General features: G+C 37.6%; 1 protein-coding gene across 10 annotated transcripts in view; it reads left to right on the top strand.

Moving 5' to 3' along the window:
* The window catches only part of LOC127697904 (complement factor H-like), a 577,689-nt gene that overhangs the window by 4,904 nt on the left and 546,579 nt on the right, over positions 1-26,206 (top strand). For all 10 annotated transcript variants that reach the window (XM_052201284.1, XM_052201281.1, XM_052201278.1 and 7 more), the window contains exons 2-6: positions 14,302-14,487; positions 14,788-14,893; positions 18,179-18,255; positions 20,417-20,608; positions 24,970-25,140. In XM_052201284.1, coding sequence (XP_052057244.1) covers positions 14,302-14,487; positions 14,788-14,893; positions 18,179-18,255; positions 20,417-20,608; positions 24,970-25,140 — 732 coding nt within the window. The remainder of the gene's footprint in view (positions 1-14,301; positions 14,488-14,787; positions 14,894-18,178; positions 18,256-20,416; positions 20,609-24,969; positions 25,141-26,206) is intronic.

Below are 26,206 nucleotides of genomic sequence, written 5' to 3'. Positions count from 1 at the left end.
TTGGATTTTCTGCTAACAGTCTCAACTGTGAGTATCATGTTTTCAAAGCCAGAAGACATCTAAAAACTCTCAAGTCGCCTATCCTTGGTATTTGTTTGGCCTTCTTGTTTGAGGCAAAACTGAAGGAATTCATAAGACAACCAAGCACCCAGTGCACCTAACAGCACCCACTTTCCAATGTCCTAAGTTTACATTGAAGCAAACAGCACTAACCCACTGCCGTTGTTTTGTTTGAGCCTCCTTCTGCCCAATCTTTGAATTGGAACAGTAATCTTCTCTGTCACAAGCCTCGGAGGCAGTGGGTAGATAGACCCCCATATTTCTCTAAGGAAAGTGGCTGGATTGAGTAATCAGGTATGTGATAGAGATAACAACATAGAGATTCTTCCTAGAGGGTTAAGAATTTTGAGGAGAATCTAAGGAGGTAAGGTCAAAAAAATACACACCCTGTTTGATAAGGTTCTTCACACAGTCTGGCATATTTATTGTCTCAGTGGTAGTCTCCCAGGCCCCAGAGGCCAGAGACCCAGTTATGCCACCTTCTGTCACATTTGTTTAAGTCCACCCTAGTACATACACACGAGTGTTACAGATCATTATGTAAACTAGATAATTAGGTAATACTAGTGTGTTATCCATAACTAACTTCTATCCTTACAACACATGTTTTCAGGATAAAATTATATTTCCCTAAATCATGTTACCTGACATTGTGCAATGTCCTAATTGTCTTCAGTGTCTTCTTTCATGCAACTCTTAAAATATTTAACATGTTTATAGTACCACAAATTCAAACCAACCTGTAATTTATGTAGAAGGGACAATATAGTTAAATTTAGTGCTATTATGTGTAATTTACTGTGAAATTTCACCGACAGAGGATTAAATTGCACAATGGTAAGGGACAAAACAGAGCAAAGCCATTCTGAGACTGGAAGCATTCTGGGATGGAATGCTGTAGTCATTGACAAAGGGTGGAGAAGTGGCTCACAGGCAGGGTGGAAGGTGGACTGGGAAAGGAAGCCTTCAGCATAGTCCTATTCTAGGAATGTGCATGCCCCTTACCAGGATGGAGTTTAAAACTACATTTAAGTGGTGCAAACTAGAATTATTCTAAAGTAGAAACTACCACAGAGTAAAGCCTTCATCTTTGGCCTTAGATTGTCCAATTTTGAACTCTTGCTCCTGTTTCAAATTAATCCATTTTTATTTGCTAACTTTGATTGTTAGTCTTTACCCTCTGTCTGTCTGTCTGTCTCTCTCTCTGTCTCTCTGTCTCTGTCTCTCTCTGTGTCACTCTCTCTCTTACACACACACACACACACACACACACACACACACACACACAGCACCTCTACCTCTCACCATTTAAGGAGATGCTGTCCAACAAGTCCTCAGGAGCTCAGTTGATGTTACCTTTGGCACTTCTCAGAACATAACACATGAAGAACAGAGAATGTAATTGGGAAAAAATGTTACATTTTGGTTTAAAATTAGAAGAAAAAAATCTGGTTCAGATAAAGTCAAGTAACTAAACAGAAAAAAAATCCTACCATGAAATAATGAAAAGAACACACAGATTTGACAGAACACGTTTGTTTTAACATTTTTACTTGGAAAGCCTAGCTTTTCACAAAGGGTGTTAACTGGAAATGCAATAGATAGAGGGCGGTTATAGAAACACCCCTTCAAAGTTTCCGAGGGATTTTTTTATACTTTGAACTGAATTCAAGTGATTTCCTGACTTCAAAAGCCACAACATAGTCAGATGTGCAACTCTATAATTTTCAGTGCATGCAACAGGATCACAAGTTCACCAGACAATGATTCTCTTGTCATTCCCTCCTCCTCTCCTCCTCCTCTTCCTCTCCTCCTCCTCTTCCTCTCCTTTTTCCTCTTCCTCCTCCTCTTCCTCCTTCTCTTTTTCCTCTTCCTGTCCTCTTCCTCTTCTTCTTCCCCCTCCTCTTCTTCCTCCTTTCTCCTCCTCTTTCTGCTTCTCTTTCTCCTCCTCTTACTCCTCCTCTTTTTTTCAAGTTGTCTCCTTTTTTTCTCTTTCCAAGTCTTTTCTTTTAAGTTTCCTATTTGCCACTCTCAGCCGCATCTGGCCCTATTGACTACATGGATGTGTGTTGTGGAAAACTCCGCCAGTTCTTTTTGTGTTCACTCTCTCTTTCCCTCACGGTCACTTCTGAATAACTTCCAAATACTAGGTAGCATAATAATACTTTCTTAAAGGTTGTCATCTAATGGAGAGGAGAAGAATGAACACTGTATTTAAATATTTACATACTGTAGCTCATCTTATCAACTATTGTGACTGAGATTTTTAGAAAGTTCCTAAAGCAGAACACTGAAGTTGGAAAGGTGTGCTACATACAGAAGATGGATTTTTGTTCAGCTACAAAAAAAAAAAGAATTCAAAAAAGAAATTATGAAATGAGTAGGAAAAATGGATGATTCCAGATTCAGAGACACAATCACTGCATGTTCTCCTTCATATTTGGATTCTAGTTTTTAATGCATATACTTTATATTTCTCTGTTTGATATGGCATATGTATGTATCTATGTGTGCGGCTTGTGGATAGATGACATGGCATTAGAAGTGGAAAAAGAACTGTGGAAGGGGGCTATAGAAAACACATGTGGACTGACACAAGACAGTGGCGGGAGATGGGGAAGAAGACGGGTGAAAAGAATATAACAAAAGAGAATATAATACTGTTTTTAAAAGTCATTTTAAAAAAAGCTGGGTGTGTTGGCACACAACTTTAATCCCTGCATGAGGGAAGCAAAAGACCAGCCTGATCTACAAAGTGAATCGAGGATAGTCAGGTCTACACAGAAAAACCCTGCCTTGGAAGAAAAAAAACCATACTACAATATAATAATATAATATAACATAACATAACATAACATAACATAACATAACATAACATAACATAACATAATATAATATAATACTTAACATTTCAATTTAAAAATATCATGAAATAATATAATTAGAATGGGAGAATTAAAAAAAGAATGGGAGAATGAGTCAGGAGAGGGAGAGGGTTGAGGGTAATAGGAGAGAGATGTTTGGCTGTTTTAGTCCTAAGCTCTTTCTCTGAGACAAGGCAGACAAAGCTCTCAGTTCACAGTCTTCCCTCTCCAGCACGTTGAGGAGCCAGGCATGGAGCCTCCAGCAGGTAGGCTTTGAATGCTGCTGAGGAGTCAGTCAGCTGAGGCCAAAGAGGAGGGTAAGGGAAAACATCAGATCTACAGAAGAATAGAGGTTCTATACAGCTGTGGGCTCAGCTCCACACCTACAGCTTAAGTTGGTGTAACACTCACCAGAATTAGTGGGGAGGTTAGGAAATGAAAATCTTTCCCTTGTTTTACTCCTTATCCTCGGGATCCCGCTGATAGCTCTCATTCGCCCCAGTACCAGAGCTGCTGAGCATCAGACTTCAGTTACTCCATCTTGTGGCTAAACTGCTTTCTGAAGCAGCCGTTCCAGCCTAACAAATCCATTTGATATATACTAACAGTTTATTTTAAAAAGACATCAGCGTGCTTGAACCTTCTTGGTGTTAGGAGACTGTTGTCTAAGCACCTCCCCTTTCTGAAATGCATTTCAAGTTGTCTTCTCCCACGACACAAATGCCAGCTGCTTTGGCCGACTTCATCCGGGTGTCGCCAGGTCCCGGTCCATTTTCATCTAGGCTTTTCTCGAGATTATCAGTTTTACAAAGAAAATTCATAATCATTGCTGTATATTTTAGAAATAGAATCTTATTTTTCCAATGTTCAGTAGGTATAATCTAAACATAATTTTTAGTAGTTTGTTTTTTAAAGTACTATTGTAACTAATAATTTCTTTGTTCAAAAAATTTCAACTTAAGTATTCCTGTACAATTTATAGTTTAATCTAAATATTTTAATTAACAAAATAACTCTTTGGATCATATATATATTCATGAATTCAATACTCATGTATATCAATAAGAAGGCAGAAGAGAAGTTTAATGAAACTTCCATTCTTGCTATTTTCACTGTATTCATCTATTTTATTTTTCTAAGTAATTTGAAGTTTTCAATTATATTTCATCATTTGCTAAGAAATAGTATTTTTAAAATGATACCTCTTATTCTTTTCTCAAAATCCTTTTAGAAGTTATAACAAATGAAAAAGATCACATCTTCATCTTTAATCTATCAAAATATGGATACAACTTTTGTTTGTCCAAATATGAAAATTCATTAAGATTTATTTCATTGCAGCAAGAACATTTCAAAGAACAATTTTGAGACATATTGTCATTGGGAAAAGGAATTGCATTTGGTTTGTGTGTTCTTTAAAATTTGAGTATAAAAAACTGATAATCATGATTATTAAAATAGTAAATCTTTGTGTAAAAATTCCATCAAAATTATGCTCATCTCCCTCAAGTTTAAATAAGACTCTTGTTTTCAGATAATCAAACCTACACAGTCATTCTGTTTCTGAAAAACATTTGAAAATGGCATTTACATCCAAGCAAATAGAAAATTAACAAAGAAGGTTTTTATAAAGCAAAATAAACTAACTGTTAATTATGTTATTGCAAGCACATATGATCAGGTTTTATTTGTGGGAATCTGGGTAAATATTTAGGTACAAGAAAATTTAGCTTACTCGTTCACCTGGACATAGAAACAGTCAACTTTAAAAGTTTTTAGCTGAATCATCCGTCTGAAAATGTGTTTATCCTTTTGAAAGCATTTCTGTGCTCTCTGTGTAAAAAACACCTGCCCTGCTTTCATTCATAACTTCCCATTTATTTCAAAAAGGTGTCTGGTGTACATTTATGTTGGCAGATGGACTACATGAATGAAAAGACCTTGTTCCTAGCTTGTTAGAATGCCTCCAGAATTCATTTGCATGGAACTTGAAAAAAAATGTTTGTCACCATCTCAAGACACCCCTGTGATTGTAGAAATACAGGAAAAGATTACTTCTAGTTGTTTAAGCTAGAACACAGCTTACTGATACACTTTATGTTGAGATTCTAAAGAAAGATGAACAGCAACCGAAAAGAGAGAGCAACAGTTTTGGAAGAATAAGGTTTCAGCTATGGCAGTGGTGGGGTATTAGCGCCATCTGGTGTGTGAAAGTTTAATTACCAAAATAATGAAGATCAAACGAATGTTCAAGAAATTAGAAAGAAAAAAAAAAAAAAAAAAAAAAAAAAAAGGAAACCTGGTAGCCTAAACAATTGCTTTACTCTTCTTTAAAATATGGTGGTTCTTTTCTTTCATACACTGTATAACATCTTATAGATGAAGGTTCCTGGTGAGGTATACTTATTAGGGTGCTCTCTTGATTTTAAAACATAAAGTTTAGAACAGAATAGCAAATTGGCATAAAATCAAGAAATAAAAGTAACTGGCAATTAGAACAATAATTTTACAAATGTCGTAAACAATGAGCTCTAGGGTCTGCCATTTAAAAAACAGCATGTTGGGTTTCATTAATACAACCATTTAAATATCTGCATATTTATTACAAAACTAGGCAACAGGCAATATTAAAAGTTATTCTCTCCCATAGCACTAATATTCCATAGTCACAATTCCAGCACCTGGGAGTTCAAAGAAAGAGGATTATGAGATGGAGGCCAGTCTTGTCGACAACGACTTTGTCTTGAAAATAAATTAGTAGGTAAAGGGTTGGACACATGAAAGGATATGTGCACAGCTAAGTGTAGAGAAATGTTAATTGTTGGATCTGCTTGTTAGCTTTATTAGCTTTATTGTTTATTAACTGTTAAAATCAAACTTCCCAATACATTTGGGATTTTCTATAAAAAAAATGTAAGCAAAAACTTTCTCTGGTAAAGCTTAAGAACTCAGCACAGGACTTCCTATTTATTTCTTATGTCCGAACCATAAGTACTAGTTTAAAAACATAAGCTGAGCGCCAGTGTCTGCACACTTCTGCTTCTGGCACTTTCAGAAACCTTGGGAACGTTAATAGATATTTGAATGCCCCTGTCCTTAAATAACAAAAAGATGGCTATGAAAAATAAATAAATACAAGCAAGAAACACAAACTCCCCACAGACATCTTCTCCCGATTCTTTTTAATTATTTGGGAATCGCACATCTTATTCTACCGTTGTGGTCATCTTCTGGTCGTCCAAATTTGCCCCCTTACCCGTAAGCTCCCTCAAACCCTCCTCCATACACACACAAAAGAAAGAAAAAAGAAAGGGAGGGAGGGAGAGAGGAAGGAAGGAAGGAAGGAAGGAAGGAAGGAAGGAAGGAAGGAAGGAAGGAAGGAAGGAAGGAAGGAAGCAAGGAAGGAAGGAAGGAAGGAAGAACAAAAAAACAGAAAAAGGGAGGGAGGGACCCATTTTGTGTGGTCCGTGTATTGTGTATTGACTGTATCACTGTCAAATTCCTAGTGTCCAGCCCCACAAGAGAGGTTGTTTTTTTTTTTTTTTCTCTGCCTGCATAGGTGCCAGAAGCCTTCAGCTGAAGCAAGCCATGGGGGTAGCTGGAGCAGGGTGAAGCTAGCAATCCTGGGCACATGACGCCTCCGCCTGTACTGCTATGCTGTGGGCCAGTGAGGGACAGCGCCAGCTTTCCCAGGCCCATGGATAAAGTATGGCTTCAGGCAACAGCAGACATCAATATGGTCCGTGGGCATATCAGGACCACTGACCAACTAATGAACCTCAGGGGATGGATGCATGGTCCACAAGCCTCAACAGGGTCTCTGGTGGTCGGTTACACATGCCACTCACATAAGCAGGCGCTTCCTCCCGAGGCAGTAAAGCCAGAGGACATCATCAAGGTGCCGTACAGCAGCATAGATCTCACATGTCCACGTGATCCTCAGGTTTCTTCCGACCTGGGGCAATAGTACGGACCACAGACACCAATATGGCCTCTGGCAGTATCGTGGACCATGGTGGTCCATCAAGGAGGTTCAATCCAGAAAGTGATCTGTTCTTCATCTTGGGCCTGTCATTGGCCAGAGCTAGGGGGATCTTGATACTGGGTGGCAGGTTGGGGGTCAGGAAATGGGGAGTCTGAGGCTACACTTTAGTGGGCTCAGCCCTCTCTCTCACCTGTCACCCCATCACAGCTCCCGTTCTGCTTCTCTCCCTAGGCACACAGCTTTCCATGACATATGTGTCTATTCTAGTAATTCTTGGTGGCTTCAGGCTGAGCCACAGTTACAATATTCCGACCAGTACTTGCTTCCCATTATATACAAAATAAAATAAAAATATATATTATATACATATATATGTATGTATACAATTTATACTATCCTTAATATATTGAAAAGTAAACATAAAAATCTGAAGGTTCTTATCTAACATCCACAATGAAAGAAAACATGCAAGCTTTATCTTTTTTGGGTCTTGGGTACCTCGCTCCACATGATTTGTTTCCAACTCCACCTTTGAATCTCCTAATTTACTCCATTGTGTACACAGACCATAATTTTTGTTATCTGTTCTGCAGTTGATAGACACGTACTCCTTCCTGGATAGCGTAGACAGGGCAACAATGAGCGTGGATGAACGGATATCTCAGTAGCAGGATATGGAGTTCTTTGGGAGTATGCTTAAAGAGTAGTATAGCTATATTTTAGGGTAGACCTGCTGCTAGCTTTTGGGAGAAAATTAACTCTGATTTCTATAATGGCTGCAGCAGTCAGTACTCCCACCAACTGTAAAAAAGTATTCCCCTTTCTTCACCCTCCATTTATTTGATCGTATTCAGTCTGGGACAAGATGAGATCTCAGGATAGTTTTAATTTTCATTTCCCAGAAGGCTAATGATATGAAACATTAAAAAATTCTCAGTTATTTTTTATCTCATTTCTTTCATTGAAAATACATTTTGTTAAAATAATATATTTCGATTATGGTTTCCTCTTCTCCAATTCCTCCCAGATCTCCCTTCCCAACCCACCCAAATCTATGCCATTTTTCTTTCTCATTTATATACAAACAAGCATCAAAAACAAATAATAATAAAATAAAATTAAAGTAAGAATCAAACAAACTTTATAAAAACTGTCCTGTTTCCAAAATTGCTTGTTCACATTCTCGATGTTAAGGATGGCTTTTAGCAGAACCTGAGAAAGTTGTTTGGCTTTTTGTTATTGCTGTTTTTATAAACAGATATAGGAATTTTACAGAATTGTTCTGAATTTGAGTTGATAACATTAATCCCATTTGGAAAGCTTTGAGGTTTCAGCTGTCGCTTCTGACTGTTCTCTTATCTACTTGTAGACGTCCAGTTAGATATATAGCCTGTATCTTTTGCTTCTAAACAAAAACACAAAATTAATTTGTTCTATTATTGTTTATGCACTGTTCTCTTTCTATCCTGTTTGAACATTTTTTTATCTTCTCTCCTCAAGTGGAGTATATTTCTTTCTGATTTTAGATGATTTCAGATCATACTGTGGGTTATTATTTGTGATATTAATTCATAACATTAAGATAACATGTTGTTAGAGCCGTTTTTATTTTGAAATTCTTTAATTCTTTTTGTTTTTTTTCTTAAAATTCTTTAAAGAGGCTTAAACTAGTTATTTAAAAGACCTTTTAGCTAACTCTCATATCTAGATCAGTATTGATCCTACTATTTCCTCTTCGTGTCTATTTTTCATCTTTGTATTTTAATTTTTATAATAGTTCATATATATTTAATAGAAAATGAACACAATGACTAAAGTTTATGTTATTCATTCACATCAAGAAGAATATTTATCTTTCTTTTTTTTAATTTTTTTATTCGATATAATTTATTTACATTTCAAATGATTTCCCCTTTTCTAGCCCCCCATTGCCCGAAAGTCCCGTAAGCCCCCTTCTCTTCCCCTGTCCTCCCACCCACCCCTTCCCACTTCCCCGTTCTGGTTTTGCCGAATACTGCTTCACTGAGTCTTTCCAGAACCAGGGGCCACTCCTCCTTTCTTCTTGTACCTCATTTGATGTGTGGATTATGTTTTGGGTATTCCAGTTTTCTAGGTTAATAACCACTTATTAGTGAGTGCATACCATGATTCACCTTTTGAGTCTGGGTTACCTCACTTAGTATGATGTTCTCTAGCTCCATCCATTTGCCTAAGAATTTCATGAATTCATTGTTTCTAATGGCTGAATAGTACTCCATTGTGTATATATACCACATTTTTTGCATCCACTCTTCTGTTGAGGGATACCTGGGTTCTTTCCAGCATCTGGCAATTATAAATAGGGCTGCTATGAACATAGTAAAGCATGTATCCTTATTACATGGTGGGGAATCCTCTGGGTATATGCCCAGGAGTGGTATAGCAGGATCTTCTGGAAGGGAGGTGCCCAGTTTTCAGAGGAACCGCCAGACTGATTTCCAGAGTGGATGTACCAATTTGCAACCCCACCAGCAGTGGAGGAGTGTTCCTCTTTCTCCACACCCTCTCCAACACCTGCTGTCTCCTGAATTATCTTTCTTATCTCAACCATGAATTTAATTAAATTGTATCTGGGTTGCAACTTTAGTTTAAGTTAGCTCACTTCTGGTCTCAAATATTTGTAAGCAAAACCTTCTTGTGTATATGTGTGTAAGCCCAAATTCACTCCTTTCTCTATTCCAGTAGACTACAATAAATTTGTCTTCTCCCCTGTTATTTTGAAACACACTTTAAATTAAACACTGAAAGACTTTCAAATATTCTAATGTGTTGATGAAGTCACTAGTTCTATATTTTAAGGAAGACTGTTTTTCATGTGACTTCCGAGAAACTATATATAGGAAAATCTAGACTTCACTTAGTAATCAGGTAATTCCAATAAGACAACTAGATTCAGATTCTGCACATGATTCCGAATGTTTCAGGTTAGAAACACCTCCAATATACATGTCTTATTATTTTTACCTTCACTGCCATTCTCAAATGCACAGAATCCCTGATCATTAGTTCATATGCAGAATGACACATACAACCAGATAAGCAATACCATAGACCTCAGGCATGAATAATACAGACCCATCTTACCTAGGTTGGTTAATAAATTTTCATTGCTCCTACAATTTGTGCTTAGGCACTCCTATAAATACCTCCACACCAACTTTTTCCCACTCCATGTATACAGTAGGAACATAACACTGTCTGGTCTTTTTATAATATTTGAATGTTGAATGTCTCCATATAGTTTCAATGTTATCTTATGTAGAGGAAGTTTAATTCAGCAACATTGCTGCTCTGGCAAGGGATTACATCCAAAGACCTGACCTATCTGGAATACCATACCTTCAATACCTCTGGCTGGAAATACAGATATGCCCTTAACAGACACCTTTAATCCCAAACAATGAAGGCAAAGTTAGTTTATAAAAAAAAGAAGCAACCATGTGTGAATGTGATGTCTAATTGAGGGGCAAAGTGATGAATGAGAGAAAGGTGTGACAGAATTTGTCAGAGATAGGATATGCCCAACTCTCATGAGGACAGGAAAGAGAGGCGACTTAACTGTGTAGTAGGGAGGGTGGGAAAGAGGGAGGAAGGGAGGGAGAGAGAGAGAGAGAGAGGGAGGAGAGAGAGAGAGAGAGAGAGAGAGAGAGAGAGAGAGAGAGAGAGAGAGAGAGAGAGAGAGAGTTACTGGAACAGTTTTATAGAGTCAGGTTGCAGATAAAAACAGAATGAGCCAGAGGATGAGAATGAGAAGGACAGAACGTTTTTGTTGTTTGTTTTTCCAGACGGGGTTTCTCTGTGTAGCCCTGGCTGCCCTGGAACTCACTCTGTAGACCAGGTTGACCCTGAACTCAGAAATCTGCCTGCCTCTGCCTCCCAAGTGCTAGGATTAAATGCGTGCGCCACCACTGTCCAGTGAAAATGAGAAGGAGCCAGAAAATTAGAACAGATTTCCAGAGTTTGTTTGAGACCAAACAGAGCAACTCAGTGATAACCCAAACAAAGCTTGTTTGAATCAATTACGTTGGAAAGGAGTTTGGACCAAAACAGCCAAGTCAAACCAGCCAGCCAGCCAGTGTTCCAAAAGAACTGGAAACGGTGAATTTATTCAACAGTAAGCCTGCAAGTTGACTATTACATCTTGTGAATCAAAGTTATTTTTTTATAATCTTACTATGCTTTATTTTTTTTTTTCAGTTTGGAAGACCTTAGTCTTTATTATAGTGAGCCTTTACCAAAATTTAAGCAAATTCAGCACTAGAAAAGATATTTTTTTTTAATTTGGTATATTCTTTATTTACATTTCAAATGATTTCCCCTTTTCTGTCTCCCCACTCCCTGAAAGTACCATAAGCCCTCTTCCCTCCCCCTGTTCCTCCATCTACTCCTTTCCACTTCCCTCTGGTATTCCCCTATACTGCTGCACTGAGTCTTTCCAGAACCAGGGGCCACTCCTCCGTTCTTCTTGGACATCATTTAATATGTGGATTATGTTTTGAGTATTCAAAGTTTCTAGGCTAATAACCACTTATCAGTGAGTGCATACCATGATTGATCTTTTGAGACTGGTATACTCACTTAGTATGATGTTTTCCAGCTCCATCCATTTGTCTAAGAATTTCGTGAATTCATTGTTTCTAATGGCTGAATAGTACTCCATAGTGTAAATACACCACATTTTTTGTATCCATTCCTCCATTGAGGGACACCTGGGTTCTTTCTAGCTTCTGGCTACTACAAATAGGGCTGCTATGAACATAGTGGAGCATGTGTCCTTATTGCATGGCAGGGAATCCTCTGGGTATATGCCCAGGAGTGGTATAGCAGGGCCCTCCGGAAGTGTCATGCCCAGATTTCTAAGGAACCACCAGACTGATTTCCAAAGTGGTTGCACCATCTTGCAGTCCCACCAGCAGTGGAGGAGTGTTCCTCTTTCTCTACATCCTCGCCAACACCTGCTGTCTCCTGAATTTTTGACCTTAGCCATTCTGACTGGTGTGAGGTGAAATCTTAGGGTTGTTTTGATTTGCATTTCCTTAATGATTAATAATGAACATTTCTTCAGGTGCTTCTCAGCCATCCGAAGGTCTTCATGTGAAAATTCTTTGTTTAGCTCTGTACCCCACTTTTTTTTTAAATATTTTTATTTTCTATATTCTTTGTTTACATTCCACATGATTTCCCCTTTCCCGGATTCCCCCTCCCCATATGTCCCATAAACCTTCTTCTCTCCATCCATTCTCCAATCACCTCCCTCCTTTTTCTCTGTCCTTATATTCCCCTCCAATGCTAGATCAGTCCTTTCTAGGATCAGGCACTGTCCATACTTCTTCATGGGAGTCATTTGTTATGCGATTTGTGCCTTGGGTATTCATGGCTTCTGGGCTAATTAATATCCACTTATCAGAGATTGCATTCCATGTTTATTCTTTTGTGATTGGGTTATCTCACTTAGGATGATATTTTCCAGATCAAACCATTTGCCTAAAAATTTTGTGAATTCACTGTTTCTAATTGCTGACTAGTATTCCATTGTGTAAATATACCACATTTTCTGTATCCATTCCTCCTTTGAGGGGCATCTGGGTTCTTTCCAGCTTCTGGCTATTATAAATAAGGCTCCTATGAGCATAATGGAGCATGTGTCTTTATCACATGCCGGGGAATCCTTTGGGTATATGCCCAGGAGAGGTATAGCAGGGTCCTCCGGAAGTCTCATGTCCAGTTTTCTGAGGAACATCCAGACTGATTTCCAAAGTGGTTGTACCATCTTACAGCCCCATCAGCAGTGGAGGAGTGTTCCTCTTTCTCCACATCCTCGCCAACACCTGCTGTCTCCTGAGTTTTTGACCTTAGCCATTCTGACTGGTGTAAGGTGAAATCTCAGGGTTGTTTTGATCTGCATGTCCCTAATGACTAATGATGTTGAGCACTTCTTAAGGTGCCTCTTGGCAATCTGAATTTCTTCAGGTGAAAATTCTTTGTTTAGATCTGTACCCCATTTTTTAATAGGGTTATTTGGTTCCCTGGGGTCTAACTTCTTGAGTTCTTTGTATATATTGGATATTAGCCCTCTGTCAGATGTGGGGTTGGTGAATGTCCTTTCCCAATTTGATGATTGACTTTTTGTCCTTTTAACAGTGTCCTTTGCTTTACAGAAACTTTGTAATTTATGAGGTCCCATTTGTCAATTCTTGATCTTAGAGCATAAGCTATTGGTGATCTGTTCAGGAACTTTTCTCCTGTGCCCATGTCCTCAAGGGTCTTCCCCAGTTTCTTTTCTATTAGTTTCAGTGTGTCTGGTTTTACATGGAGGTCCTTGATGGGGTTATTTGGTTCTCTAGGTTGTACCTTCTTGAGTTCTTTGTATATATTAGATATTAGCCCTCTGCCAGATTTAAGGTTGGTGAAGATTCTTTCCCAATCTGTTGGTTGATGTTTTGTCCTTTTGACAATGTCCTTTGCCTTACAGAAACTTTGTAGTCTTATGAGGTCCCATTTGTCTATTCTTGATCTTAGAGCATATACTATTGGTGTTCTATTCAGGAACTTTTCGGCTATGCCCATGTCCTCAAGGGTCTTCCCCAGTTTCTTTTCTATTTGTTTCAGTGTGTCAGGTTTTATGTGGAGGTTCTTGATCCATCTGGAGTTGAGCTTAGTACAAGAAGATAAGAATGGATTAATTGGCATCTTCTGCATGCTGACCTCTGATTGAACCAGCATCATTTGTTGAATAGGCTATCTTTTTTCCACTGGATGCTTTCAGCTCCTTTGTCGAAGATCAAGTGACCATAGGTGTATGGATTCATTTCTGGGTCTTCAATCCTATTCCATTGATCGGCTTGCCTGATATTGTACCAATACCATGCAGTTTTTATCACTATTGCTCTGTAGTAAAGTTTGAGGTCTGGGATACTGAATCCCCTAGAAGTTCTTTTACTGTTGAGAATAGTTTTAGCTATCCTGGGGTTTTTGTTATTCCAGATGAATTTGAGAATTGCTCTTTCTAGCTCTATGAAGAACTGAGTTGGGATTTCGATGGGGATTGCATTGAATCTGTAGATTGCCTTTGGCAAGATGGCCATTAGTACAATGTACTGTCTATAACACATGGGTTTGAAAGGTACAGTTTAGCTTTGCTACTAGGAAATATTTTAAGGACAGATAGTTTATTTTATTCATAATTTTGTTTGTTTGGTTTTTGCAACTTAGAAGATTGCGTAGTAAATTTTCATAGGGTTGTGTACATAAATAGCTGGATGAACATGTAATTGGCATGATTCAAAGAAAAATAACATATGTAGACTTTTTAAATAGATATTTCAAATATTGGTGTGTTTTTATTACTTGTAGATTGTAAAGGTCCTCCTCCAAGAGAGAATTCAGAAATTCTATCAGGATCATGGTCAGAAAAACTATATCCAGAAGGTACCCCAGCTACCTACAAATGCCGCCCTGGATACCGAACTCTTGGTACTATTACAAAAGTATGCAAGAATGGAGAATGGGTGCCTTCTAATCCATCCAGGATATGTCGGAGTAAGTACTTCATGTGTGTAAAATTTAAGAAATTTTTTTAGTTTTAAATGTATCAAATGTTTTATAATATATTTACAAATTGTATTACTACTATAACTAAAATATAGAGAAATCATTTTAAATTGTAGTTATCCTACAAAACTGAAAATAGAAGCATGCAGTTATCTTCAATAATAAAATATACTTTGATATTTTCAGTTTTTCTTCTATTCAATTATATCGAAAATGTGTTCTTCTGACTCCTACATGCGGTATGCTTCATGGACCATACATTACTATTGTATCTTCTTTTCATTTTAGAAAGGCCATGTGGGCATCCTGGAGACACACCCTTTGGGTCCTTTAGCCTGACAGTTGGATCTGGATTTGAGTTTGGTGCAAAGGTTGTTTATACCTGTGATGAGGGGTATGTTGTTAACATTAAAAGACTTATCCTTGCAACTGCATAGGAACTCTACAAATCTGTACTTTAGGAAGACTAAAATTTCTATTAATATCTAAAATATAATACATAAATAAAACTACGTAGTGAATGCTTTTATTTGGATACCATGTGATATCCATAACCTTATAAAGTAAGAGAATTATGATTGCTCTGTCATAGTGTTGAAATAAGGGAGTATTAAGTTGCTATACACAAAAAGTAAGCACTAATTCACAAGTCCTTGCTACATTCCACTATTGCACAATATTGTGTGAGACTGGATACTTTTATATATTCAGGACAAGAATTGTGAAAACAATTACATTATATATGATAAAGATTTTATAGTATTTAAAGAAAGGAAAATGGTTTATGTACAAAAAAATCTCTCCTCTGAATGCTATTGTTAAAAATTTAGTAGTATGCAAATTACTCTTATTACATAGATGCCAAGAGCTAATTTCCCAGAATCATTGACTCCGCTCTCTGAACGGCTCCGCTTCCTCGGTTCTTATGGTGGACATCATCACTCAGTCCTCAGGTCTTCATATCATATCATATCATACAGGACAGTTATAGTTGTAATATCATCCCAAATAAATATAAAGGAAATCAAACACTTTGAATGGAATCCTTTCAGTAGCCTTTTATTTTTCCTCATTTGAGGCAGTAAACTATAAGAGTTTATACTTTTCAGACTTCAGAATTAGCTCCAAAAGATCCCTAAACTCATATACTCAATGTTTATAATATCTTCCTCTCATTCCCTGTCTTAAAAAAAGCAGAAAATGCTTATGGGCCTCCTAGGATTAGCAGGAGAAATAAATATGACCTGCACTTGAAGCCCTTCAAAATGATCCGAGATTACCACAAATGTGCACTACTCAGTTTTATTTAACATCTTGTTCACAACCTGAAGGAGATTTTTCAAACTAATTTTTAGCCTGATTTTCAAGGTCGTTGCTGATGTTATTACAGAGAGCCAGCAAGAATGGTGTTTGCATGGATTTTTTTCAGGCTATTCCATTTTTTGCCTTTGAATTAGCTAAGCCCAGGCCAGTCTTCCTAATGTGGGTTTCACTTTTGTACTGAAAAAGGAAAGAACTCATATACTCTCTTCATTTGAATTCCTCAGTCTCAGAACTTAATATTTACAATTTGGTGAAGAAATATAAGATACATATTTGTAGGTATAAATATTTTCCACCCTACTTTTAATAAAGGTGCAACCTCTCCTCTAGCCCACCACCCAGCAGAGGTAGTAAATGAGAAAAGTTATTAGGGTATGGAGGAAATGGACCTGTTCTGCAATAGTTCTTTCAGGGTGAGCTTGATCTTCTTTGGTAGCAGTTCAGTCCTGTAGCAAACACCAATACGACTCAGAAGTTGTAGAGCAGTGAACAAGGCAAGCAGACAGCACACAGGAACTGCAAACTACAGACCAGTCCTTTTATCAGGTCAGTACCAGGCACAAACTAGCAGCAGTCAAAATCTGAAGAAACACTTTAAATTCACTATTTCCTGGAAAATTATACAGATAAAATGGCAGGCATAAAAATATTTCTAAGTTGATTGAAAGTGGAATTATAAACACTTTTCGATAAAATTGAAGATTTACATGGAAAATATATTGAATTTTATCAGAAATATTTTCCTTTTAGATCTTCAATTTTACCAGAAAATGTTTGTAATTCCACTTTCAATCAACTTAGGAATACTTTTATGCCTACCATTATTATATCTATATAAAATTTTACATAATAATCTTCAATTTTAACAAGCTATTCTATATTTTTCTACAATTTTATCAGAAATATTTTCCACAAAAATCTTCAATTCTATCATAAAATGTTTCTACTTCCTTTTTCAATTAATTTAGCAATGTTTTTATGTCTACCATTTTACTCTTTAATTTTCCATTAAAATTGCCAACTTTAATATGTTTTACTATATATTTCTTCAATTTTATCAGAAATATTTTCCATGTAAATCTTTAATTTTATAATAAAATGTTTTTATTTCCCTTTTCAATAAAAAAATGAAGAAAAAAAAAAAGATGAAGGAGCCAGTAACCTCACCAGCTGTCCCGAGGCAAGGCTGTGGAATTTGCAAACTGCTGGGGGAACCTAAAGAAAAGTTCTTGGGGGAGTTTCTCAGAGATGTAACAAAGAATTGTGAGGCAAAGTAAACCGAATCAATATTCAGTACTCATCTCCCACTGTCTGTGGGATTATAATTATACTCCTTCATCAGGTGTCCTTTCACATCTATGTCCCAGCAAAACATCATTTGACATAACTAACTGACATAACTAACTTTCCAAAGAAAACTAGAAGTTTCCACTTCACTTATTTACCTCTAATTCTGGGTCTCTTGAACTCACTGTTGCCTCTTTCATCTTGTATATATCAAGAGTAAACAGCGATACAACCCAGCTAGGTCAGTAACTTTGTTTATTGAGTCTGAACCACCAATATTAATCATCTGTTGGTCAAATTACTGACAATTCCCAGTTAAAGTCCTCATGCCAGGTAGTATAAAATATGTAAAAGTGGTTCATATTAACTTAACTTTCTATTGATGAATGTTTGTATCTATCTTGAGGAATAGTTGTTTTTTTAACACAGAAGTGAAATGTAAGGATGGAATAGACTTATTGCATCCTTATTTTTGGCTCACGCTTTGCTTTTGTCCTATGCCTCTGCTTAGTTCTATGTCTTTGTCTAGGTTTTCTCTGCTGAGTATAGGTTTAACTACATGCTATGTAGCAGAATGGTTCCTTATGAGCAATAATTTTATTGTCCAAAATCCTCGTGAATGCTTTTGGGATGAGATTGCAAACCATTTTTTTTCCATCTGTATGGAAGTCATTTTTTTCTCCTTTCTCCTCCCTCTATGAAATAAGTCCACTGAGATTCTGTGTAGAATTTGATAGATTTTTCTGAAGGAACATAACATAATGGATGGGTCTCTGTAGTGGATAGAAAGTCTTTACCACAAATTTCATTTCTTTTCTGTTGGAAAAGAAATTATTCTGTCTCTTCTACAGAAAGCATCAAGTAACCCTTAACTCCAAGAACCAATACTAACATATTCTATTGACATATTTTCTTTCCATAAAGATTTAAGAGCAAGATAAAAATAATAAAAGAATAAGAAATATTTTTCCCTTCGAAATCTCTTACTGGAGGTTATCTATGTCTCTACAGAGCTTTAAGCTACATAATACAGATGATATCTCAACACAAATTATGCTCGCGTTTTTAGGTATCAACTCTTAGGTGAAATTGATTACCGTGAATGTGGTGCAGATGGATGGACCAATGAGATTCCAATATGTGAAGGTAAATGAGAAACAGATTTATAATATTTGCTTAAATATCTAAAATAGATAAGATTTTCCAAACTGTTTGGAAAAATATTTTTAAAGTATATACTATATATATGTATACATATATATGTATATTTCGATTGTTTTTTACTGTCCAGTCGTTATCTCACTTCTGGTCTGCCCACTGACTGTTCCTCATTCCATTCCTTCCCCCCGTCTCCAATAGTATGTCCCTACTCCCTCACCCCTACGCTATTAGACCTTCCCACTCCATGCTGCCTCAAGTCTCTCAATGGATATGAGCTTCTTTTCTCATTGAGGCCAGACCATGCAGTCCTCTGCTGTATATGTGTCAGGGGCCTCATATCAGCTGGTACATGCTGCCTGGTTGGTAGCTCAGTGTCTGAAAGATCTTGGGGGTCCAGATTAGCTGAAGCTGCTGAGGGTCACCTCCTCCTCAGCTTCTTTTAGCTTTTCCCTAATTCAACCACGGGGGTCCCCAGCTTCTGTTCATTAAGTGGGTGTAAATACCTGCATCTGACTTTTCCAGCTATTTGTTGGGTTTCTCAAAGGGCAGTCATGCTAGGCTTCTCTCTGTAAGCACACCAAAGCATCAATAAAATTTTCAGGCCTAGGATCCTCCCCTAGAGATGGATCCCAATTTGGGCCAGTCAGTGAACCTCCTTTCCCTCAGTCTCTTCTCCATTTTTGTCTCTGTAGTTCTTATTTATAAATCTTATATTTTCTAGTATAAAACATAAGTATTTTGTTATAGTACTATTTTGTATTTGTATCAATATACTGAGAACACTAAGTCTAGATGATGGTGAATTTCTCAGGACTAGTATTGATTCCTTGAGGTCTTAGATTGGACACACATCCTCATCAATAAACTCAAAACTTTCTAAAAACATAATAAATATGAATAGAGATTAATATAATTTTATGATCAATGTTCTAAATATTAGAAATGCCAAAGCCATTTTTTCATTCATTTTACATTTCAAGCACTAATAATATACATGACAATCTCTAGCTTATAAAAAAAGATCAGACTTTGAGGTATGTTTATGAGGACGGACACCCCTAATACCCATCTAGTTACAGGAATGTAGGCTGTTACTGTGGTAGAGAATGTTATTGAAATATCTTTCAGCACTATGATGCTGTGCTCTTCCCATTGTCTTAATTTTAGAGATGAAAGGGGGGCAAGAATCATAAAAGAACTATTTCACTTCTTGCTCATATGCTGTTCATATATACAACAAACAGCAAGAATATAAGATACAGGTCTTGTTTGTGAGTTTGGGAAAAACATGTAAATAACAAAGGTCCATCCAAATGCTGTTCCCTACTTCCATGGGAAGTAATAAATGAGAGAAAGAAGAGGTGGGGTGGAAGGAGAGAGAGAAGGAGACTGCAGTGGCACTGGACATTCTCCTATAAAGGCTTTTCAAGTAAGGAAATGAGAAATTGTTCCAGAGAACATCTGCATCAGAGTTTACATGATACTTGTTTAAAGTTGATTGTTGAGGACCCCTAATGGTCTCTTGAGTCAGTATCTTTGGGTGATAAGACAAAAAATAAAATAAAATAAAATAAAATAAAATAAAATAAAATAAAATAAAATAAAATCTCACCAGGATATCCATTGCATCCAAAGTTTCCTTCAGGAAAGTAACTTTGAATTCATTCATGACAGGGAAAGTTTAAATAAAAAACAATGTTTAAATATTTTGAGCACTGAGGTGAAAAGGAAAGAAACATTACGAATAGTTATTTTTTTCTATCAGAGAAAATATCTTAAAATTCACTGCTTTTACATCTTATTAGAATTAAATATCACATTATTTTGAAGCATCAATAAAACATTTGTATTAGACTATCCCAAAACTCATATTTGTTCACAATTTAGGAGAGAGTGTTATCATGAAGATGTAAACTATCGCTCTAAGAAATAATTTTCTTTTCCCATTCCCACCGAAGCTAATAAGTAAACTGCTTGTGTGACTTAACTTTTATGTTTTGCAAACAGTGATACTGAATATTTCCCAAACGTGTGAGTCATTTTCTTCGGGCTTAGTATGCTGCGTGCTGGTGTTTTAATTCATATACATGTGTTTCATGAGGAAGCTTTTGAGTTCTGTTAGTGAAAGCGATGCCTGTATTTTCAGTTGTGAAGTGCTTACCAGTGACAGAGCTGGAGAACGGAAGAATTGTGAGTGGTGCGGCAGAACCCGACCAGGAATATTATTTTGGACAGGTGGTGCGCTTTGAATGCAATTCAGGCTTCAAGATTGAAGGGCAGAAGGAAATGCACTGCTCAGAAAATGGCCTTTGGAGCAATGAAAAGCCTCGATGTGTGGGTAAGGCACACACATGTGTCTGCTTCACATTTGAATGGTTTTAGCTATTCTAGTGAAAAATGTACATTTCTTTTTCAAAAGTACATTTTTAGTTAAACTAGAATTGCTCAACCCTAATGAATATGAAGCATGACTGTTTCCCTGTAATTGATGTTTTTGCATGAGCCCTTTATGCCTTCAGAGCCATATATTTCATGCCCTTGTATAGTCTCTCTAAACAGCCAGGGTTTCCATGCCTACTATGGCTTAACGACTTGGATAAGATATAAACACAGGTTTCTATCTGGTGTTGTTATTCAGTCTAACCTCAGCATCTCTGGTGAGTGTTGTAAAACTACCTTGCAGAGCATATTTTTTATAAAGTTTTTGGAAGCTAAAGACTTATTGTGTGTTTATAATCACACATCATGATGGCATTTTGATTTCAATTTATATTGTTAGGATGTATTTTTTAGGATTATATTTGTTACTAATTTTAATTTTTGAGACATTCTAATTTTAATTAATATTGTTGGAAAGTGATTACATATGTATATGTACATATATATCACAACACATACACATTTATATATTGCAAGTTTACAATTAGTTTTACATATCTTAACTGAATCCTCTAACCCTTTGAATTTTGGAAAAGTGATATAATACATTGTTAATTAATATTTCTTTGATTTTTTTCTTTTCTTGACTCCTCTTTTTCTTTTCCTTCTCCCCAATCTTCCTCCACTTTTTTTCCTCTTCCTCTTCCTCTCCTTATTTTTTTTTCTTTTTGGGGGGTTTCAGCAGAACTTTATTTATGGTATTTGAGAGAGTAGGGAGGGCTCCCTAGGTCCTCCTGTTATTATATGGGTCCGGGATGGAAATTGTGAGGGAGATGCTTAGTGCCGGGGGCCAAGTTGGGACAGGGACTCCTCAGCAACCAAGGGCCTAGCTCTTGCTCTCTTGTTGGGGTGGGCAGTCCAGGGCTTTTTACTCCTTGGAGGCCATGAGGTCCACGACCCTGTTGCTATAGCCATTGTCATACCAGGAAATGAGCTTTACAAAGTTGTCATTGAGAGCGATGTCCTCCCCAGCATCAAAGGTGGAAGAGTGGGAGTTGCTTTAGAAGTTGCAGGAGACAACCTTGTCCTCAGTGTAGCCTAGGATGGCCCTCCAATCCCTGCTTTATCAATTTCTTGATGTCATCATACTTGGCAGGTTGCTCTAGGCAGCATGTCAGATCCACTAGGATCTATTGGGAGTAGGAATATGGAAGGCCATGCCAGGGAGCTCCCGGATCAGCTCTAGGATGACCTTGCCCACAGCATTGGCAGCACCAATGGATGCAGGAATGATGTTCTGAGCAGCCCCATGACCATCATGCCACAACATTGCAGAGGGGCCATCCACAGTTTTCTGAGTGGCAGTGATGGCATAGATGGTAGTCATGAGCCCGCCCACAATGCCAAAGTTGTCATGGATGACCTTGGCCAGGGGCGCTGAGCAGTTGGTGGTGCAGGATGTATTGTTGACAATCTTGAGTGAGTTGTATTTCTTGTGGTTCACATCCATCACAAATTTGAGGGTATCAACAGAGGGGGTGGAGATGATGACTCTTTTGGCCCCACCCTTCAAGTGGGCCCTGGCCTTCTCCATGGTGGTGAAGACCCCAGTGGCCTCCACGACATACTCAGCACCTGCATCACCCCATTTGACGTTAGCAGGATCTCGCTCCTGGAAGATGGTGATGAGGTTCCCATTGATGACAAGCTTCCCATTCTCATCCATGACTGTGCCCTTGAATTTGCCATGGGTGGAGTCATACTGGAATAAGTAGGCCTTGTAGTTGAGGTCAATGAAGTGGTCGTTGATGGCAACAATGTCCACTTTGCCAGATGGAGAGCAGAAGGCAGCCCTGGTAACCAGCTGCCCTAAGGAAAAATCCATTCACACCGACCTTCACCATTTTGTTTACAGGACAAGGCTGGCACTACACAAAAATGATGCAACTGTTTCTGAAACAGGGTGGAGCAGAGAGCCCTTCTTTTTCTTTCTCCTCATCCCCCTCTCCATCCCTCTTCTCTTCTCTTCTCTTCTCTCCTTCTCCTTCTCCTTCTCCTTCTCCTTCTCCTTCTCCTTCTCCTTCTCCTTCTCCTTCTCTTCTCCTTCTCCTTCTCCTTCTCCTTCTCCTTCTCCTTCTCCTTCTCCTTCTCCTTCTCCTTCTCCTTCTCCTTCTCCTTCTCCTTCTCCTTCTCCTTCTCCTTCTCCTTCTCCTTCTCCTTCTCCTTCTCCTTCTCCTTCTCCTTCTCCTTCTCCTTCTCCTTCTCCTTCTCCTTCTCCTTCTCCTTCTCCTTCTCCTTCTCCTTCTCCTTCTCCTTCTCCTTCTCCTTCTCCTTCTCCTTCTCCTTCTCCTTCTCCTTCTCCTTCTCCTTCTCCTTCTCCTTCTCCTTCTCCTTCTTCTTCTTCTTCTTCTTCTTCTTCTTCTTCTTCTTCTTCTTCTTCTTCTTCCTCTTCTTCTTCTTCCCCCCCTCTCTCTCTCTCCTCCTCCTCCTCCTCCTCCTCCTCTTCCTCCTCCTCCTCCTCCTCTTCCTCCTCCTCCTCCTCCTCCTCCTCCTCCTCCTCCTCCTCCTCCTCCTCCTCCTCCTCCTCCTTCTTCTTCTTCTTTGATAGCTTTTCCTACTGTAACCATGGCTGGCCTGAAAGAGATATGTAGTCCACGGTCCATAGAGATTCTACCTTATAGCAGTCTCCTTTAAGTTGCCACATGAATTTTGAGATTAGCTTCATGTGGCATTGTACTTATACTATATTTATTTTTTAATATTATCTAACTTCTCCAATATTTTCTCCACTCTTTAGTATTGTCTACCTTACACTAAAAACGACAGTGTTTTTTTATATTCAATTTTAGTTTGTTTTTGAGATTATAACTACATCATTTTAGGACTGGCTGTTTGCTGCTAACAACTCTTTCTAACAGCACTGATTCTTCATGAAAATAATGATATAGTAATGTGCATATTTAGTGTGGCACATACTTCACACATTGAAGTTTAAGTGTGCTGCCTATATAACTAATTGTCTGTGGCTAATGAAACCTAAGAAATTCTAATCCTTGAGATTAGTTTTAAAGAGTACATATGGTATATTCAGATAAAAATAAAGAGGACATGCCTAGCAGCCCTCAGAATGCCATGTGGAGAAAGGTGAAAAACTGCAAAGTATCTACAGCAAGATGAGAACCTGAGCCTCATCAGCTGCTCAAGTAAGCCCCACTGTAGGATCCTGCTGCATTACTGTGGAGATTAGAACAAACTCCAAATAGGGAACTGAGAACAGATCTGACTAAGGATACGATTAAAGTTCACCTTGATGAACTTTGTTACATTTAAAGAGTAGAAATGTCTCAAAAACAGCTGCATCAGCAAAAACCTACCATGGCATTAGTGAAGGCTCAAAAGCTGGGCCTGAGGATGGCACAACTTGTAAGATCAACAGGTTGAAGGGTGTCTCTTTCATGCAGCTTACATGGTCTGAGGATCTTCTGTGCAGCTCAGCTGATCCAAAAGGTTTGGCAGTCATATTACTGCATATGTATGCGTGAGGAGGGAGGAACAGACCTAGTGGATTTGGTCAATTTCAAGGACTTGCTGAAGCTTTTGAATTGTTTACATCCTGGGCTCCCTTGAGGTTTTTTTGTTTGTTTGTTTTTTAACTTGTTTGTTTTGTTTTTTGTTTTTTGGTTTTTTTTTTTTACAGGTTTTTTTTTTTTTTTTTTTTTTGCCTTGTGCTTTTGTTTTTGCTTTTTGTTTTTGTTGTTTGTTTTTTTGGTGTGTCTGTGAGTGTGTGTGTGTGTGTGTTTGTATGTGTGAGTGAGTGTGTGTATGTGTGTTTGTGTGTGTGCACATATATATGTGTGCATGCACACACATTTATATACATGGTGAAGGCACCATGAGTTTTCAAAGACCAGATGAAATATGACTCTAATCGATTTCATTGGAAAAGTGCTATCTTGAAAATTAGTGTCAATAATCAGAAGTTATTTTGCAGGTTACTCAATGAAAATATTAACCCACAACACTGTGTTTTTCATTTTCACAAGAGTTTGGGATTGTTACTGGCTGCCATTTATTTCAAGAATCGATTTTGCCAACATGTTCAATATAATTAATAATATACTTTTAATTTCTATCAAAAATGAGAATTTGAAACAACAGGTACATGATCAGGAGGGCAGTCAGGCCGAAACAGCTTTGTTTGGTTGCTGATTTTGACTGATTGACCTAAGGGGAACAAAACACTGTCACTGTAAAAAATATTATCTGCTCAGTAGATTTCCTGTCATAGTAAACACTATACAATTACTCTCTTACATTTAGAAATTTCCTGCTTGCCACCACGAGTTGAAAATGGAGATGGTTTATATGAGAAACCAGTTTACAAGGAGAACGAAAGATACCAATATAAGTGTAAGCAAGGATATGTGTACAAAGAAAGAGGGGATGCAGTCTGCACCGGTTCTGGATGGAATCCTCAGCCTTCCTGTGAAGGTGACATTATTCTTATTTTCAATGTCTTTTGTTATTTAAAAATTTAGAACAGTGAATGGAAAAGAAGTATCACATCACAAATCTACATTGAGCTGATTGCATTGAGTCCAACTGCCTGTTTTCAAGGTGTTTATGAGTCTTAATCAGAGAAGCAATATCTCAGTAGTCCTCTATCATTAAACCTCTGCATAAGATTAACTCCAGGTGTCCTCCTAAATAGATCATTTATCCACTAAAAGATCAAACTATAACCCATAATGTAGTTATATTGTATCAAGCCTTGTGCATAAGAGGAACTTTTTAAACAATCATTCCAGCTTCAAGTGAATCCAACTTTCCATGGAAGCATTAGGATTCAATAGATTAGTCTTGCCACACCAAATAACATATAACAGAATAGAATCTCTGTTTTGGACTTAATTCACCTGAAGCTGGAATAATTGTCATCTATTTAAAAACTCATCCTTAGCATATATTTGCTTTCAAACTAAGAAATAGGTTTGGTTCTCCAAATGTGCCTCTGCACATGCTACACAGGCTTGCTTCTTTTGACTAGGAAAAAAGGAGAAGTGTGAAGGGAGGGAGAGAATAGAGGGAAGGAAGAAAAGAGGCAGGAGGAATAAAGACTCTCCATTAAAATTTCCTTTTGAGCATTTCTCAAACACAATTACAAGTCAAATATTAAACGTTTAATGCTGTGTTTTTGGGGGGTCTTTTCCTTAGGGGGAGAGGTGGCAGAGGGAATTCTCACAAGATAGGAAAAAGAGTTTGATGATAAAAATAAAAAGATCTGCATCTTAATTCATCTAGGTATGCAAATCTCTAACAATGGACTTCATTTTACTGAGGAAAAATTTGTACTCCTGGATGAAAATTAGTTTCTTATTAATAAAAGTATTGCATAACTCAGTACCTCAGTTGATAAGCTCTAAGCATTACCTTTGTTTTCCTGGACACAAAAAGAGTTTACCTGCAGTGACATACAATTTTCTATAAACCAAGGCACCTTAATCTCTTTGACACCAAATATCTGAATATGCAATTTGTTGCAGCTAACCTTACAAAA

The sequence above is a fragment of the Apodemus sylvaticus genome, chromosome 12 (assembly GCF_947179515.1).
Source record: "Apodemus sylvaticus chromosome 12, mApoSyl1.1, whole genome shotgun sequence".
Classification (NCBI taxonomy): domain Eukaryota; kingdom Metazoa; phylum Chordata; class Mammalia; order Rodentia; family Muridae; genus Apodemus; species Apodemus sylvaticus.
The sequence above is the reverse complement of the archived record's forward strand: the minus strand, read 5'-3'. Positions and strand labels throughout refer to the sequence as shown.